This window comes from Canis lupus, chromosome 37 (assembly GCF_048164855.1).
Source record: "Canis lupus baileyi chromosome 37, mCanLup2.hap1, whole genome shotgun sequence".
Classification (NCBI taxonomy): Eukaryota; Metazoa; Chordata; class Mammalia; order Carnivora; family Canidae; genus Canis; species Canis lupus.
In genome coordinates, this window is record NC_132874.1 from 2,827,501 (window position 1) to 2,847,112 (window position 19,612).

The window sequence follows — 19,612 nt, forward strand, 5'->3', positions numbered from 1 at the left end:
AGAAAAAAATGGAAATGAATGGGAAGAATATTGTTTATCTACTCTTTCTATGTTCTGTTATGAATGCACAGGCAAACAAACATACTTTCTTATTTTCACCTTTTTCTACATTAAAAATAACTTGATGTGCAATGTACTGCACCTTAATTTTTTTTACATAATCATCAGAACTAGGCTTAGATATGACACATATGTAGGAATTCCCAGACAGGGAATTTAAAATACCTATAATTAATATGTTAAGGGTCTAATGGAAAAAGTTGGTAACATATAACACTAGATGGGTAATGTCAGTAAAATGAAAACTATGAGAATGAATTAAAAAGAAATAGAAATCAAGGCAACTATAACAGAAATAAAGAATGCCGTGACAAATTCCTAAGTAGTCTCAACATAGCTGAGGGAAGAATCAATGAACTCCAATATGGGTCAACAGAAATTTCTCAAGCTGAAATGAAAGAAAGAGAACAGGTTGGTTGGGAGAAAACTTAACAGAATATCCCAGAATTGTGGATAATATCAAGTGGCTCAGTTGGTTAAACCTTAAATTCTTGATTTCGGCTCAGGTCATGATCTCCTGGTGATAAGATTTGGCTCCACATCTGGCTCCATGCTCAGCTGGCATCTGCTTGAGATTCTCTCCCTCTGCTCCTTCCCTGTTCTCTCAAATAAACAAATTTTTTAATTAAAAAAAGGGCATGTTATATAAATGGCTGGAATACCAGAAAGAAAAAAAGAGAGCAGTAAGAAGTAATATTTGAAAAATTAATGACTGAGAGCTTCCAAAATTACTGGCAGACACCAGACAAGATCGGGCATGTTCAGGGTGGTATGGCCATAGACAAATTATGGCAGACACCAAACCACAAGCCCAAGAAGCTCAAAGAACACCAAACAGTATACTAAAAATATAAATAATTAACAACAAGAAAAACCAACTAGACATAAACATATTTAAATTGGAGAAAACCAAGGTAATCAGAATATCCTGAATGAAGACAGAGGGAAAAATATCTTACCTACAGAGGAGCCAAGTATAAGAATTACAGAAGACTTCTTATCAGAAACCATCCAAATAAGGAAAGAGGGGGGAAAAATCTTTCAAGTGTTGAAAGAAAACGAATCTGACAAGTTAGAATTCTATATCCAATAAAATTACATCAAAAGTGAAAGAGAATAAAGACTATTTCAGGCAAATAAAAACTGAGGTAATTTATTGCCAGCAGGCCTGCCATAAAAGAAATGTTAAAAGGTGGTATATTTTAATCCAACTATATCAATAACCACTTTACTTATTTGTTTGTTTGTTTGTCTTAGAGACAGCCTGTGAGCTGTGTAAGAAGGGGCAAAGGGAAAGGGAGAGAGAGCATCTTAAGCAGGCTCCACATGGAGCCCAACTCTGGGCCTGTTCTCACAACCCTGAGACCATGACCCTGAGATCATAAGCTGAGCCTAAATCCAGAGCTGGACACTTAACCAACTGAAACACACTGGCACCCCTCAATAATCACTTTATTTTTATTTATTCTTTTAGAGATTTTTATTTATTTATTTCAGAGAGAGAGAGAGAGAGAGAGAACATGGTAGGGAGGGGCAGAGGAGGAGACGAGAGAGAAACCAAATGCAGGGCTCAATCCCCCCTGACCCTGAGATCAGACCTGAGCTGAAATCAAGAGTCAGATGCTCAACAAACTGCACCACCCAGGCACCCCTCAGTAATCACTTTAAATGTGAATGGTCTATATATGCCAGTTAAAAGACAGACATTTTCAGATTTGATAAGAAAGGTCCTCAGATATGAAGCCTATGAGAAAAGTCTTCTTAAATACAAAGACTCCGATAGATTAAAAGTAAAGAGATAAAGAAAGATGCAAACATTATGCTACCATGAAAACACTAATCAAAAGAAAATTTAAGTAGGCATATTAATTTCAGACAAAGCAGAATTTATAGCAAGAAAGATTATCAGAGATAAAGGAGTATTACCTAATGATTAAGGAGTCAGTTCTCCAAAAAGACTTAATAATCCTAAGCATGCATGTTCCTAACAACAGAGCAGCAAAATACAGAAGGCAAAAACTGTTCAAAATGAAAGTAGAAAGAGACAAACACAAAATTGGTAACTGTTTTCTATTTGTTACATCTGTTCTTTGTTTCCATTTTTTTTTATTTCGTTTTTTCCTTCTCTGGGTTTGAGTATTTTATGTGATTCAATTTGTAGCATTGATACCTTATAACAGTATTCCCAATTTTGCTGTCCCATCTCTTATCATAATGCTGTTATTCATTTCACTATCTACATGTTATAAATACCCATGCATGATTACATTATTACCTTAAATAGTTATCTTTTAGATCAACTCAAGATAAAATATTTTATATGTTCTTTATTCTTTTCTGATGCTCTTTATATATATATATATATATATATATATATATATATATATCTCCATGCTTTCAAGCTATCTCACTTTCTGTCTGCAGAAAGAATTTTTTTCTTTTTTATTTTTTTTACAATTTTTTTTAAAGATTTTATTTATTTACTCATGAGAGACAGTGAGAGAGGCAGAGACACAGGCAGAGGCAGAAGCAGGAGCCACACAGGGAGCCTGATGAGGGACTCAATCCTAGGACCCCCAGGATCACGCCCTGAGCTGAAGGCAGGGTTAAACGGCTGGGCCACTGGGGCTGCCCTGCAGAAAGAATTTCTATTAAAATTTCCTTTGTTGGTAATGCTTTTGTTTTTACAAATAAGAAATCTTTGCATAGCCCAAGGCAAAAAAAATCTTTTGCTGTGTTTTCTTCTAGAGGTTTTATAATTTTAGGTTCTACATTTAAATGTAGGATTTATTTAGACTTAATTTTTACATACATTGTGTTGAAGATTCTTTTTCACATATAGATATATACAATTGTTCTAGTTGAAAAGACTCTTCTTTTTTCACTGAATTGTCTTAGAATGTCTGCTGAAAAGAAATCAGTATTTATAGGACTAATACTACCTACTTGATTTTAAGACTGTCATAAAGCTATAGCAATCAAAACAGCATGGTAGCTTACAAAAAATAGTTGCTGAAATAGAATAGGAAGTTCAGAAATAGATTCACACACATAAGAAATCCTGATTTTTTTATGATCCACAAAAGAACAAACATAAAATTGGACTCCATCAAAATTCAAAAAAACTGTTGAGAGAATAAAAAGACAAACAGGAGATAGGGGTAAATGTTTTCAAATCATCTAATAAAGGATTTCTATCAAAACTGAATAAAAATGAAACTAAAAGCTCAATTAAAGAAATGGGAAAAATGTGAACAGACGCTTTACCAAAGAAGATACATGGATGGATGGCAAATACTCATGAAAAGATGCTTTTCTACATCATTAGTCATTAGGAGCAAGCAAATTAAACCACACAGGTTTATTATTACTATATGCAATTCAACTGGCTAAAATTATGAAGATTGGACATTCCAAATGTTGGCAATTTCTCACATTGTTGGTGAGGATACAAAATGGTAGACTCATTTCAGTTAAGCATATGAGTACCATATGATCCTGCCATTTCATACCAGGTATTTACTGAAGAGAAATTAAAACCTAGAGAACTATAACTATTTTTTGTAAGCTATACCATGCTGTTTTGATTGCTATAGCTCTATAGTTCTATAGGAAACTTCTGGAGATGGAGAATGCATTCATTGCCTTGATTGTGGTTATGCTTTTGTGAGTGTACACATAATTAAAAATTTATCAAGTTGTATGCTTTATGCCAAAGAGTTCAATTGTGACAATTATGCCAATAAGGTTCATTGTGACATCTGTACTTCAAAAATTTGTTAAAATCTTTTTATCTAAATTTTGAATAATCTTGAATTACATTCATTAGATATTTGTAGCATTCCATTGCTTTGGTTTAAATATTGAGAACCCCATGTTCTAGAGAAATGGCTATTCAGAGGGGCCATCTACTGAATCCTTCACCATAACAAAAAAGGAGGGAACTTGCACTGTGGAGGCCCTATAGAACCTCTTGCTGTAATCCAAGGAAACTGATCTCCTTCAAATATGAGTCACAGAAAAGGAATTCTCTTTGCTGCCGTACAAAGGTATTAGATGCAAAAAATGAGAAAATATAGCATGTAATTATTCCAAAATATGAAGACTCACCAGAAAACTGTTTCCATAGAGCAGATCTAATTATAACCTGAAATTACAAAAGGAACCTAAAATCCATGAAGCAATTATAGTTAGGGAAGGAGCACCACAGGGCAGTACATACAGGAGCTCAAAGCAGAGACCGTCAGGCAACAGGAGGCGATGCTCAGGCAGTAGGCAAATGAAGACAAGTTCACAGAACTCAGGGAAGGACTATGGAAAAACCAGACAGAACAGTTTAGAAAAGAAGAGAAACAAGCAAAAGAAAAGAGAATTGGCCTTCTTCCCTCATTGTGTCATCCATTATTTCCACAGTTCAGCGTGAGACTTTCTCTTTGTGATTTGATCTATCATTACTGTTCTCTCTGGGAGTAGTATTTATGTCGGGGAAATATTGTTTTGTGAATGAAGTTAATATAGAGGAATCAGAGGAAGAGAAAAGGCAAGAGGACATTAATGACTGCGGTAGGCATAGTACTCTACAGAAGAGTTGACATAGTATAGTGATGTTCAAGAAACAAGTATTAAGTGTCCATGCTACTGGGGGTTCAGAGGGTGTCCTTGACCACAAAGACTTTACATTATAGTTGAAGATACCACTAGTACATGTCAGGACACACAAGAAAAGTTTTTATGACAGGACAGTAAAGATCCCATGATAGAGAAAGGGGCAGAGGGGGAGCTCCTTTAAACTTAGTGGGCTGGCAAACCAGTTACCTTGCATCCCTGAATATTACAGTAACTCACTAGGATGCAGAGTGGTTCCATGTGTCTCCTTATTTCTTTCAGAACCCCGTGTATAACTGGAGTCCTAAAATCCAAGGCATCATCTTCAGTTCCATCTTCTATGGTGTACTCATCACCCAAATTCCTGTTGGATACTTGTCTGAAAAATACTCCATCAAGAAAATGATTGGCTTTTCATTATTCCTCAGCTCTCTACTTAGTCTGTTAATGCCAATGGCAGCTGAAGGTGGTGCAGCTTTCCTCCTGGCATGCCGAGTAGCCCAGGGAGTAGCCCAGGTATTAAGATAACACAAAAACTGAATAGGGTTTAAATTCACAGGAAGTATCAGAAATCAGCTGTCCCAATCCTTCTAATTGCAGGGGTCGGCATTAATATCTCAGCACATGATATGGGTCAAGTGGGCTCCTCCCTTGGAACGAGGCCGACTTACTACCTTGAGTCTATCAGGTAATGACTTAAGGCCTAGAATGTTTGAATCCCATTGTCATTTCATTGTATCATGTTCTTCCTAGAGCTATAAAAGATGTGTGTTTTGAGGTGTCCAGGGCTTTGGAAACCAACTGTTCCAGCATCTTTGTTTTAAAGATGCAGTAACTGTCTAGAATGAAGAAAAGGCTTTTTCATCTCAAACAGCAAGGAAAAAAAAGAGAGGAAAGCAAATATTTTATTATTTTCTTCTGCTCAGTGTTATGCTTTACAAATGTATTTCACTGAAAATTGTTGATTGCTACTGTGAGGCTACATTATCTCTATTCTCAGGTGTCTGTGTTCTTTAGGGGTTTTCTTTGTGTCTTCTGATTAGGAAATCTGCTGGGGTCCTTCATTGTTCTGCTTGTGACTGGATTCATCTGCCAGTCCCTGGGCTGGCCCATGGTCTTCTATATTTTTGGTAAGTCTCCTTCTATAACATCCCAGTCATTATTCAGAATTGAAAAAAAATAAAAATAAAAACTGACTATAATGTCAGTTTTATAAATAATTTAATTTATATAAAGCTAACATCAAAAATGACATGACATCAAAAATCATGAATTTCATTGAAGGAAAGGGAGAAGTCAACATTAAGTCCACATTACAAGCAGAACTATACATATGTCATTGTATATAACCTCCACAATTCTATAATGTAGGTACTGGAGATCCATACCCCTTATATGAAACCCTGGGGGAAAGAGATGACCCATTATTGTTCATAAAAAGGAGTATACTAACTGAAGCAATGCTAGGAAGGAGATACGTAGGGGAAGACACCCCAATCCCACTCACTTTCTCTTTCTTACCTTCTTCTCAGGCTGCTTGCCTAGTCTATCGAGAAAATAGATGACACAGGGGCCTGTTGATGTTCATTCAAGCCAGCTATCTGTGAGCAAGGCAGGATACAGAAGGGTAAAGAATGAAGGGCCTAGAGGGACCAACAGAAGACAACTAATGCATACTGTGAGCAAATGGCAAAGTCATAATGTGAAAACATGCCTTCTGTCTTCCAAATGCCACTGATCTTCATCACTAAATTAGTTAGTCATCAGTAGTAGGTAATGAGTAGTGACAATATCCAAACCCTATACCATGAAACAGGCTGATAACACTGGGACCGTCTAGTCTGGCAAAAAGAAAACTTGAGAGAACATGCATAGAAGAGAAATGCACCCCTGCTCTATATTACAAAATGAAAACTAATTAGCAGAAATTACAGGGAGGTGAGGTTTGTGCTCCAGGAATGACACGCTCAATAATTAATGCTGCCTACCAGTCCTGATCAAAGGTTGGATGACCTCTGACATTCACATTGTATTCCTATTCCAACGTCATATGCATGTGTACAGCAACATATGTCATTTGCAATTAGCATAGGTGGCTCCAGGAGCCTCAGAGAAAAGCACTATGCATTGTACTAGGATAGCAGCTTTCCCATGAATTGCCTCATATGGAGGCACCTGGAATGGGGGGAAAGGCTTAGAGAGTAGCAGGGTAGGGATTCAGGTGGCTGCCTCCACAAATCTTTACCTTGAGGCGTCACATAGTGCCCACCAGATGCTGGATGGCCTGCCCCTGCTGGTGACAGAGGCAAGACTAAAACCAAGAGGTTTTGTTCCATTTGAATATTTTTCTTGATATAGTTAAATAAATCTGGATCCACACTGCTTTAAAGAACAAAATAACATCTGCCTTTGAGCAGCTTCTAATCGCTGGAGAAAATATCCCAAAAGAGCAAATGGCTTACAAACTCACATTTGTGCTTAAAACAGCCATCCATCCTGCTATGTTTCTTTTCACTCAAAACTTCTCAAGTCTCCTCAAATCTCTGAAATGGCTCCCTTTCTTCTCTGCCTTCTCTCATGTCACCTCCCTTTGAACACCTACCTCCTTTTGAGAATTTATTGCTCAATCTGTCTGTACCCACTGCTTCAACCTCCCAGATTTCTTTCTTTTTTTTATAAATTTATTTATTTACGATAGTCGCACACAGAGAGAGAGAGTGAGAGGCAGAGGGAGAAGCAGGCTCCATGCACCGGGAGCCCAACGTGGGACTCGATCCTGGGTCTCTAGGATCGCACCCTGGGCCAAAGGCAGGCGCCAAACCGCTGCGCCACCCAGGGATCCCCACCTCCCGGATTTCTATGCAACTTCTATCTGACTCGTGTCTGACCCATTCTGCCATTGAGACAACCCTTGATCATTTACAGCTTCCATCAGAGTTGCCCTACATCCGCACTGAGCCCATTCTGGCGCCTCTCCAGCCAGACCCTCTTCATGCAGCAGAGTCTGTGGGTTTGAGATTATATGCTCATCAGAGCCCATGGTCATATTCCTAGTCATCACTCCCAGAATTAGTTGCTCAAAACAAGGCTTTTCAAATCTAGCAGGATTCTTCTGCACATCTATTGAATTTAGACTTGGTTGAGGAGGGGCAGGCAAAACTGCTTGCAGAAGATGCAAATGGAACATGATAGGGAAGGTACAAATTTCTATACACATCCAATTAAAACATCTAGTGATATGGGAATGGATCTGGGTAGGAACAAGAGATTAAGCCTCTGACCACAGAGACCAGGGATTTGTGACCAGTGGAATCTAAGAATTCTAACTTTAAATCTCATTCTTTCTCTGGTTTCTTTCAAAAATTTTCTTTGTCTTATATTTTCTGTAGTTTGAATATAATGTACCTTGGTGTAAATTTTTTTGTTTACCCTGTTGGTGTTCTCTTGAGCTTCCTATATCTGGTTTGGCATCTATCATTTATTTTGGAAGACTCTAATTATTACTTCAAATACTGCTCCTGTTCCTTTCTCATTCTTCTCTTTCTGATAGTGTCATATGTATATATTACACCTTTTGTAATTGTCCCACAATTCTTGGATACTGTCTTTTTTTATCCTTTATCTCTATTGGCGATTCAGTTTTGGAAATTTTTATAGACATTTCTTCAGGCTCAATGATCCTTCCTTGGCCATGCCTAGTCTATTGATTAGCCCATTAAAGGCATTCTTCACTTCTAGATTAGTGTTTTTGATTTCTGGCATTCCCTTTTGATTTTCTTTAATATTAGAGTTTTCTGTCTCCTTACATGAATAATATATTTTTGTATGTCGTCCACTTTTTTCCATTAAGAGCTCTTAGTAATATTAGTCACAGTTGTTTTAAATTCTTGATTTGATAATTCCAATATCTTTGAATTGGTTCCAATGCTTGCTGTCTTCAAACTATATTTTTTGTCTTTTAGTATGCCTTATGATTTTGTCTTTTAGTATGCCTTATGATTTTGTTGTTGTTGAAAGCTCACCAAGATGTAGTAGGTAATAGGAACTGAAATAGTCTTTCAATGTGAGGTTTTATGTTTATCTGGCTTGGCTAGGGGTTAGGCATTGCTTACTATTTGCTATAGCACTAAGTTTCAGAGACTACAGTTTCTGTTTTTGTGTTTTTACAGACTTCTTAAATAAAGTTTGACACATGCGACTTTTTTTATTTGTATTCCCATTTATATACAGGGAACCTACTGATGTGGTGGTAAGGTGTGTGTTGGGGGGGAAATAGTATTCTATAGTCATATGATTAGTCTTAGTCTTTCTGGGAGCCTGTGCCTCTGGGCTTCACTTTCAAAAGTCCTTCCCAGTGTTCCCCCCATTAAAGTAAGATAGGAAGGCCAGCGGGGGATGCAGGTGGTATTTCCCTTCCCTTAAGCTGGTTAGGCTCTGGTAAAGGTTTCCCTTGACAGCAGGCTTTGTTAAGAACAGAATGCTCTGGACATAATTCAAAACAGCTACTTTTCCTTTCCCCTCTCTGATCTTCACTGTGAGAACCTGGTTAGGTCTCCGGGAGGTAAAACTCACAAAAGTATGAGGGTCCCTCCAGGACTCCCTCCAACTCCAGATTTTTTACCTCTCAAACTTGTCCACACAGCCTACTGCAATTAACCAATTGCCAGGTTTTCCTACCCTGGTACTGGTTCCCGTGCAGTTTTCTGCTTCTGGGCTTCTGTTTCAGGAAGTTGTAATTCTCTGTATCCACTCATCTGTTTGTCCAATTTGGGGGAAAATAGCTTGCCCTATGTCCTCAATTTTCTGATGGATAAAATAGGAGTTGTCGGATTTTTACTTTATTCAATTTTCTTGTCACGAGGATGGGAGGAATGACTTTCAAGTTCCTTACATGCTGAATCAGAAACCAGAAGTCTCTATCCAGGTCATTTTGAAGTTACATTTCTCAACATAGTATGAGAAGACATATTTTATTTAAGTTTCTTAACAAATCCATAACTTGATTTATAACTTTTAAATGTTCATGTGAGTTTCCGGGCCTCACAAACGTTAGAGTTGCCCAAACCTCCATGCCCATAAATGAAGCAGAAGTTCTTCAGTCCACATTTGACCTGACCTCTTAATCACATCCACCACCATCAATGGTGCCTTTGCCTGACTCTGTGCATTGGATTTTGTTCTTCTGGTCATTCTGTTTTAGTCTTTTGCAGACTTATCCTCTTCCATTTGTTATTAACTCTTGTCTTCAAAACTCTGCCCCAGGCTACTCCTCTAGGACTGTATCCCCACCCTAAAAATATAATTCATGCTAAGTATCAATTACCACTTATTAACCATATGTCCCTGGGAAAGGATGTGGACCCTTCTGAACATCAGTGTTCTCATTTTGAAAAAGAGCTAATAGCACCACATGAGTTTCTGAGTTGACAAAAATAATACATAGGAAGGTACACATTGCACATGTATTTATTAGGCATTCACTTCTATCCACTTACATTTCACCTTGGGATTGGGTTCTCAGGTCATAGAATGATATGGAAATGGTATATTGTAGAAATACCCTTTTAATGCTTTTTAAAGAGTGTTGTAAAAGTCTCAGATCTTACAGTGGCTCCAAATTTCCACATGGTCTGATCCCATCAACTCTTGTCCTTATCTTTTCCCACCCACCCCCCTGCCTCCCCTCCAGTCACACTGGCCTCATGACCTCGGCCTTCGGCACTCTCTGCTCCCTCTGCCCCACATCAATGCCCCAGCCTTCACTGAGCATGACACTCCTCACTTCCTCCTCCTGTAACAACTCTCCATAGCTCTTGTCACTGATATCTAATACCTTTTAGTTATTTACTTTACTTCATCTCTTTCATCCACTAGACAGTAAACTCTATGATGATAGACATTTTTGTATTTTATTCATTGCTACATCCCCAGTACTTAGAATAGTGAATGGTACATAATGGGCATATAATCAATATTTGTCAAATGAATGAATGCATTCTGGAAGACTGATGAATACTACATACTCCCTGTCTTAACAGAAGATTCCTCACAGAAGACATGTATAATCCCTCTGGCCTGGGCTATATTTTAGGAGCATAGCCAAGACCTGGCTCTCAAAGCTAGGTGATGGCTAAGCCCTGTAAAAGCTTAGTTGTGCTATAGTCTCACGGTGGAACACACTGGCAATTTGTAGAGATAAGGGCCTAAGAACAGGGAGTCCCACTACCATGAGCAGAGGGATACAGAGTTTGGATCAGGAGAGACCAAAGGGCTTACCGTCCTTCCTGCAAAATTCATTCTGTAGGCAGAAGTAGCTACAGATACAGAGAGGACATCAAAAATGTAAGCCTTGTTGCAATGTTCTAAAGAACAAGGAGGTCCAGATTCTGTGAGTAATAATGACAAATGTCAATTTGGGAAAGAGCCTTTACTATAGACAGAAACCATTTCGATTTTAACCTGTCCTACTTTGATAGGTGCTTGTGGCTGTGCCCTAAGTCTTCTCTGGTTCGTTCTCTTTTATGATGACCCAAAGGACCACCCATGTATAAGCATCAGTGAGAAGGAATACATCTTGTCCTGCCTCAACCAGCAGGTAGAACACAGATGCTCCACTGTGGTATCTCCCAGATTCTGTGCCAAATGAAAGTGTATTCCAGCTTGTCCTACTGTGCTAATAGTTAATTTTTTTTCTCTCCAGGTCAGCTCAAGCACACAGTCTCTGCCAATCAAAGCTATGATTAAGTCTCTTCCATTCTGGGCCATTGCTTTTGGTTCTTTTGCTTTTCACTGGACAAATACCATTATGGTTTTGTACACTCCAACGTTTATCAAGGCCAAGCTTCACGTGAACATAAAAGAGGTAAGTCTACCTGTGTTCTCCAACTTTATGAAGGACTCTACTCATTTCTTTGTTTCTTATGACTCTAATCCTAGCTCTTGACTGCCCCTACACTGTTTAGCTGATGTTCTGTACCTGGAGATTCACTGTTTCTAAGTCTTATGTTAACATTTCCCAGGAAAAAAAGGTGTAAGCAGTTTCTGGCACTCCCACAATAGAACACACTCACTCATGTTCCCACAGGTTCCCTACCTCCCATTCAATGCACAATCACCCTAAATAGTAGTACTTATGGCTCAGCACCACCATTTCCTACGGAGACTAGGATCCTTCCCTGTCACCCTGCTCAGCTCACTCCCAACCTGTCTCTTGGGATAAGGTAATGAGTCCTGGGTGGAGAACCCATGACTCAGGTCTTGCTTTGAAAGGATGGACATTCTCATTGCTTGTCTGACTTGGAGAATCAATATTCCCTGAACCTTACATTCAATGCCATAATAGCTAGAAAAGACTCCTATAGGAATAGAATGCCCAAAGTGCCATTCATCGATCAACCTCCAGTAACTCACCCCGGGGGCCAACCTAAACAGTGAGGTCCCTTAAGCACTCTCTGATTCAGTGTTATCCTTCTTGAGACCACAGAGAGGTTGAAAGGATTAACAGCAGCGGTTCAGCATAAGGACTGTACGAATGTCTGTAATTGCTGCTATTGCTAGTTCTGCCATTTCCCCCAGGGCAGGCATTCCCCACTCCCAAATGTAGTCTTCCAATTTCTATTCTCCAGGACTTTCAGGTCCTGTGACTCTAAGAACAGAAAACTAGACAGGCTCTGACAACTCTTTCTGACCCCCAAACTATTTTCCTCTTTCTTTTGGGTGGTGTGGCCCCAAGTATGAATTCTGAAGTTGCATGTTGATGGTTTCTTGTATGGCGGTACAAATTTTAGATACTGAATTTTAGTTTAGGGATGACTCTATCATACTCACCCTCACAATAACATTTATTTTCCAGAATGGGCTGCTGTCAGCTCTCCCTTATTTGTTTGCCTGGAGCTTTGGCATCCTAGTAGGTCACCTGACAGACTTCTTCCTGTCCAGGAATATTCTCCGCTTAATTACCATCCGGAAACTCTTCAACACTCTAGGTAAGAACAGCCAGGACATTCAAGCACCTTGAGGCCCTTCGCCTAACCTAACCGCATGTCTGAATCTCTCCCCAGGACTTCTCCTGCCTGCCTTCTTCAGTTTGTGTCTGCTCTACCTGAGTTCCAGCATTTATAGCATGACCATTTTTCTGATACTTGCCAGTTCAACAGGAAGCTTTTGTATGGGTGGAGTACTTATAAATGGCTTGGATATCGCTCCCAGGTAGAGTTTTAAAAATCTCTTTCTTGTATTCAAACTCTCCAGGGTGTTTTAAGATTTCAACTATTTTGGAGTTCATGGCCAACAGTCCAAAATGCTTCCTGAAGAAGCATCAATATAGTTCAGATATATAATGAGTGTAATCATTATGTGCCTAATGATATATTAATGTTTGCAACTCATAAATACATATGAAGTATAGCCTAGTGATTCAGAACACAGATTCTCAAGTCAGGTTAGGTTTTATTTTTTTTTATTTTTTAAGATTTCATTTATTTATTCATGAAAGACACAGAGGAGAGAGAGAGGCAGAGACACAGGCAGAGGGAGAAGCAGGCTCCATGCAGGGAGTCCGATGTGGGACTCGATCCTGGGACTCTAGGATCACGCCCTGGGCCAAAGGCAGGCGCTAATCCACTGAGCCCTTCAGGGATTCCCCAGGTCAGGTTTTAATAGCAGCATGACCACTCTCCTCAAGCAAATCATTTACCTTCTCTGTGTCTGTTTCACACCTATAAAATAAAATAAAAATAAAATAAAATAAAATAAAATAAAATACAATAAAATAAAATAGGAGTAATAAGGGAATACTTACCACAGAGGGTCATTAGAGGATTAAATAAGTTAATTCAGGTCAAGTATATAGAATAGTCCATGGCACATAGCGAACACTGTATAAAGGTTACCTGTTCCTCATGGCTATTGTTATTGTATGCATGTTTATATATTATGAATCCTCATGACAACCCAACAGATAGTAATACTTATTTTATAACTAAGGAAACTGAGGGTCAGATACTTGTCGGCCTAAGATCTCACCACTGGTTTGGGATCTTATCTAGGATTTTAATCTAGATCTGTCTGGTAAAATCTTTTGCTTTTACTGTTATACCTTTTTAAAAGATACATAAGTATGGCTGATGGAAGCAGCCCTGCCATTTGCATAGTTCCAGGGGGGCACTGTTTACCTTGTACTTTATAGGGCTAGTAGTCCCTGGGGAACATGCATCCATCAGGAACAGAATTCTCTGAAATTTAGCAAAATATTGGCTGTAGAGGCAGAATCAAGAAAAAGAATAATCCATATTCTGTCTCAATTCTTATAATGAATCTTGCCCATGATATCCATACAATGTGAGTGCCGGAGTAATGAGGACAGGTATCCATTTGTTTTATTCAGTTCCAAGGCCTTTCTTAAAAATGCTCGCAGGAGTTCTGATTACTTGGAATTATATAAAACATGTAAGGATTATTTGATATAGAAAGCACAATGTCAACTGAGCCGCAGGCATGTTGAAATCAAGAATATATACGGTTCTTTCTGCCCATGGATGCCACCGAGGAAGCACTGTTAAAGTCTCCCCACCGACCACTGTCATGTCTAAGCCAGCGTTTCCCAAAGAGCCTGAACAGCTGCAGAAGCTCTTCATGGAAGGTTTGAGCTTTGAAATGACCAATGAAAGTCTGAGGAGCCATTTTGAGCAACAGGGAATGCTAATGGACTGTGTGGTAATGAGAGATCCAAATGTTAAGGGCTCCAGAGGCTTTGGGTTTGTCACATATGTCGCTGTGGAGGAGGGGGATGCCTCCACAAATGCAAGGACACACAAGGTGGATGGAAGAGTTGTGTAACCAAAGAGGGTTGAATCAAGAGAAGATTCTCAAAGCCCTGGTGCCCACTTAACTGTGAGAAAGATTTTTGTTGGTGGCATTAAAGAACACCACCAAGAGATATTTTGAACAATATGGGAAAGTTGAAGTGATTAAGATCATGACTGACCAAGGCAGTGGCAGAAAGAAAGGTTTTGCTTTTGTAACATTTGATGACCATGACTCTGTAGACAAGATTGTCATTCAAAAATCCCACACTGTGAAGTCACAACTGTGAAGTAAGTAAAGCCTTATTGAAGCAAGAGATGGGTAGTGCTTCATCCAGCCTAAGAGGTCAAAGTGGTTCTGGAAACTTTGGTGGTCACTGTGGAGGGTGGTTTTAGTAGGAATGACAACTGTGGTTGTGGAGGAAACTTCAGTGGGTTAGGTGGTTTTGGTGGTAGTCGAGGTGGTGGTGGATAGGGTGGTGGTAGGGATGGCTATAATGGATTTGGTCATGATGGAAGCAACTTTGGAGGTGGCGGAAGCTGTCATGATTTGGGCAATTAGAACACTCAGTCCTCAAATTTTGGACCCATAGAAGGAGGGAAATTTGGAGGCAGAAGCTCTGCCCCTGTGGTGGTGGAGGTCAATACTTTGCCAAACCATGAAACTAAGGTGGCTATGGTAGTTCCAGCAGCAGCAGCTAGTTCCAGTGGCAGAAGGTTTCAATTACTTCCAGGAAACAAAGCTTAGCAGGAGAAGAGAGCCAGAGAAGTGACAGGGAAGCTACAAGTTACAACAGATTTGTGAACTCAGCCAAGCACAGTGGTGGCAGGGCCTAGCTGCTACAAAGAAGACATGTTTTAGACAATACTCATGTGTATGGGCAGAAAACTCGAGGACTGTATTTGTGACCAATTGTATGACAGGTTATTTTAGTTTCTGTTCTGTGGAAAATGTAAAGCATTCCAACAAAGGCTTTTAGTGTAGATTTTCTTTTCCACCCATGCTGTTGATTGCTAAATGTAAGAGTCTGATCATGACACTAAATGAATGTGTCTTTAAAAAAAGAATGTATATAGAAATAGGGGCACCTGGGTGGTTCAGTCGGTTAAGTACCTGACTCTTGGTTTTAGCTCAGGTCATGATCTTAAGGTACTGGGATTGAGCCCTACATGGAACTCCATGATCAGTGAAGAGTCTACTTGAAATTGTCTTTCCCTCTCTTTCTGCCCCTCCTGCTAATTCTCTTTCTCTCTAAATAAATAGATAAATCTTTTTTAAAAAGAGAGAGAGAGAGAGAATATATACAGAAATAGAAGAAATTATAAATAGCTAAGATTTTTTTTTTTATTTACTCATGAGAGACAGAGAGAGAGAGAGAGGCAGAGACACAGAGGGAGAAGCAGGCTCCATGCTGGGAACCTGACATGGGACACGATCTCGGGACTCCAGGATCATGCCCTGGGCTGAAGGCAGGCGCTAAACCACTGAGCCACCCAGGGATCCCCAATAGCTAGGATTTATTGAGCATTTTTTATGTGCCTGTTATGACCCAGCATGGACAAGAAACTGTCCATTATAGTATGGCTGAGGAAACAAAAGACCAGTAAAAAGAATTTATGTAAAGTCACACCGTAATAAGCACTGAGGGCTCATACCTACATATGTCTGCTTCCAATTGACTAGCTGTAGTCACTCCCTCAATAGGGCTATTTGCTAGCATCTGGTCAGGAGGATGCGGAATAATCTCAACCAGCAATGGCTTGAGTAACATAGGACTTGGTCTAAGTTGCATCATTCCAATGGACCCAAATTCCATGTAAGCCAGGTAATTTTGTAGGGCCAGAGAGAATAAATATACTAATCTACAAAGTGGAAAAAATTCTTAGTTCATCCTCAATTTTGGGGGCATATGTGTGTTACAGCTCAACCATATCAATTTGTATTGCTTAAACTATCTTTCATTAATTAGATGAAGACCAAACTTACTTAAGCAAGAATGTTCCTAATCATATACCTTCCTCACCTATTAAAGAGAGTTCCCTTAGAGAATAAAGTTCTAATTTGTCTTTTTAGGGAAATTTAGTCTTTGTTAGAACTAAAGAGTTCTAAGTCAGGGATTATATAGTTTGGAGCAAAACAAAGGTGCAGGAAAAAAGGTCTGGAAGGTAAAAGAAACAAGCAAATGTGATTTTGTTGAGAATATCATTTGGGAAATAAGATTGAAAGAGGGAAGACCTAAGAATGTAATAGTTTCCATCACTTTGGTGCAAGAATAGAAAAGCACAAAGAACTCTAGAGATGTTCTGTAATGCATTAAGAAGAAATTGTCATTGCCTTGACATTCTTAAATGGAGGCTCCAAAAAGACTTCTATAGCTTTTAATTATTTTTGACTGATTGGATGGATTGTACACCCTTGAATTTCCCTCCATGAGGGTCTGAACTATAGTTCAGACATCAGAATCCTATTCAGGCTCTACTAAATCATAGTATGCCAAAATATAAAATTAATAAAATTGAAAGTCTACTTTAATGACTATTTAAACTTCCAAATGCCCTTTACCATGGGCTGTTGCAGCTGAAGGATGAGCAAATTTAGAGCTGATTGTTGTCCAGAAAATTACCCTGCATTAGAACAACCTTTGTTTGCATCCCCCATATCACATACTTACTGTTTGAGGACTGAGTGGCATGAGGATAAGACCATAAAACATTGTCACCTACTCTAAGGTCAAAAGAACTGCTCCATCCTATGGATGTGTAATGGTTTTCAGAGGAATTGTCAAAATACTCAGGATTCTTGGCATTGAGGATTCTGTTTGTTTCTCTGACTACAGAATGAAAGCATCTCTTTTAAGTAAAAATAGATCAAGTCCTTTCCTACAGCCATAGCATGCTAAAGACTTCTGAATCTGGGAGGAGAATACAGTCATTAAAGATGTCATAGTTGGGGGCAGCTCCGGTGGTGCAGCGGTTTAGTGCCGCCTGCAGCCTGGGGTGTGATCTTGGAGATCTGGGGTCAAGTCCCACATCCGGCTCCCTGCATGGAGCCTGCTTCTCTCTATGCCTATGTCTCTGCCTCTCTCTGTGTGTCTCTCATGAATAAATAAAGTCTCTAAAAAAAAAAAGATGTCATAGTTACCGACATATAATAGGATAAATATAAAGAAAACCACTCCTAGACTTGTCGTAGTAAAATTGCTAAGACTAGAAAGGCAGAGAGAGAGAAAAAGAGATCTCTTAAACACAGCCATAGCAAAAGCCACATTACTTTCTTTTTTTAAAAAATATTTATTTATTTATTTATTTATTTATTTATTTATTTATTTATGAGAGTCACACAGAGAGAGGCAGAGACATAGGTAGACTCTCTGCAGAGACCCTGATGCGGGACTCAATCCCAGGACCCCCGGATCATGACACAAGCCAAAGGCAGACATTCAACCACTAAGCCACCCAGGTGCCCAGGCACATTGCTTTCAAAGAAGAAATAATAAGACTGGGAACTCCCTTCTCAACGGAAACAATGAAAGCTAGAAGCTAGAACCCAATCTTTAATATGGAAAAAAAGAAAATCATCATTAATTAGAGGTCTATATCCAACAAAAAGTTCCTTCAAAGAATTAAGGTAATATAAAAATATTTTCAGGCAAATTGTGAGAATTCATCAGCAAAGACCTCCAATTAAAACTTTTTAAATGGGAATTCTTTGGGCAGAAGCAAAATAATCACAGATGAAGTATAGAAATACAGGAACAAATAAAGAGGGAGAGGAAAAAAAGTAGAGTAAATCTAATAATTACTGAATTTACAAAAGAAAACAATACCATATAAAGTAAAAAAATATGTAGACTAATATGTAAGACAATAAAAAAGACAAAAGATGAGAGGGTATAAATGAATATTGTTCTAAGGTGCTTTCATTAATGAGAATTTGTAAAAATATTCATTTATATCAAACCAAACTCAGTCAAAAATATATGTTTTAATCTCTAGGGTAACTATTGAAGGATAGTAAAAGTGTAAAGGAGATGATATTTTAAAAACACAACGAAAAAGGATCCAAGAAATGAAGTTTAAAAAGGAACATAAAATAGGTGGAAAAAACAGAATAATGATCATATTAAATTAAATGCAGCAGAAAAACATAAAATATAAAAGGACTATATCTTCCAAATTTTGAGTTAATCTGGATGGGAATAAAAGTAGTAACAAAATGTAACAGATTAAAAGAAAAATAAAGGAAAACAGATCAGCCAATGTAGACTTTAAGGCAAAATGCATTACTAGAAATAAAGAATTTTTTAATAATTACTTTAATTCACTAGAAGATATAATACACTAAATTTCTATGCACCTAACATTTTACAACTGTAAAGCAAAATTTGAGAAAACTGTTCAACTTTAACATAGGATTGGGCAAGCTGTGGATGATTGACATTCCAGGTGAGGGAAATTTGAAAACGCTAAATACCAAAAGTAAGGGCACCTGGCTGGCTCAGTTGGTGGAGCATGTGACTCTTGGTCTCGGGGTTGTTCAAAATCACCATTTGAGCCCCACATTGGGTATAGAGACTATTTTTTTAAATATCTTTAAAAATAAAATAAAATACCCAAGGCATCAGACAGCAGCAGAGGCCAATAGGACCAAAGATACAAGAGGATAGCACTTCCAAGGTCAGCTGACAACTCCCATCACTTTTTCCTTGAGGTTATTTGCCAATTAGCAAAAGGCTGGTAATTCAGATTTGGCCCTAGGACAAGCCTGCTGCTCTGGATAGAGAAGTTAGTCCAGTGTTTGGGTTGCAAAGGGCTGGAGTGACAATATTGAAAGTTAAGGAAATTTACACATAAAGTCAGCTTTTCCTAGAGATATTTGTTGAATTCTGAAGTTCATTGGGGCAAGTGGCAAAAATCTAAACCAAAACCATAAAAGAAGCATGACAGAATTTCCTATACTGTCTATACTAAGGAGACAAGATCTAACGAGCCCTGGAGGGACCTGGCTGGATATACTGAGCTCTCCATTTAATAGTATGGAGGGTATTACTTAAGGAACTGTAGGATACTACAGGTAAACTGAGTCTTATTACAATTGCAACCTAACCTCATCTTAGTTCATTCAATAATTAGATTAAAGTGAT

The 19,612-nt window shown here is 38.6% G+C and overlaps 1 protein-coding gene across 9 annotated transcripts in view; it reads left to right on the top strand.

The window, feature by feature from the left end:
* Positions 1 to 19,612, top strand: part of SLC17A1 (solute carrier family 17 member 1) — a 76,958-nt gene that overhangs the window by 7,296 nt on the left and 50,050 nt on the right. For all 9 annotated transcript variants that reach the window (XR_012025664.1, XR_012025663.1, XR_012025662.1 and 6 more), the window contains 7 exons: positions 4,948 to 5,181; positions 5,266 to 5,353; positions 5,709 to 5,795; positions 11,142 to 11,260; positions 11,366 to 11,527; positions 12,518 to 12,650; positions 12,726 to 12,873. Coding sequence is in view for 5 of the 9 variants with exons in the window: in XM_072814325.1 (XP_072670426.1) it covers positions 4,948 to 5,181; positions 5,266 to 5,353; positions 5,709 to 5,795; positions 11,142 to 11,260; positions 11,366 to 11,527; positions 12,518 to 12,650; positions 12,726 to 12,873 (971 nt within the window). In the remaining 4 variants the exon portion in view is untranslated. The remainder of the gene's footprint in view (positions 1 to 4,947; positions 5,182 to 5,265; positions 5,354 to 5,708; positions 5,796 to 11,141; positions 11,261 to 11,365; positions 11,528 to 12,517; positions 12,651 to 12,725; positions 12,874 to 19,612) is intronic.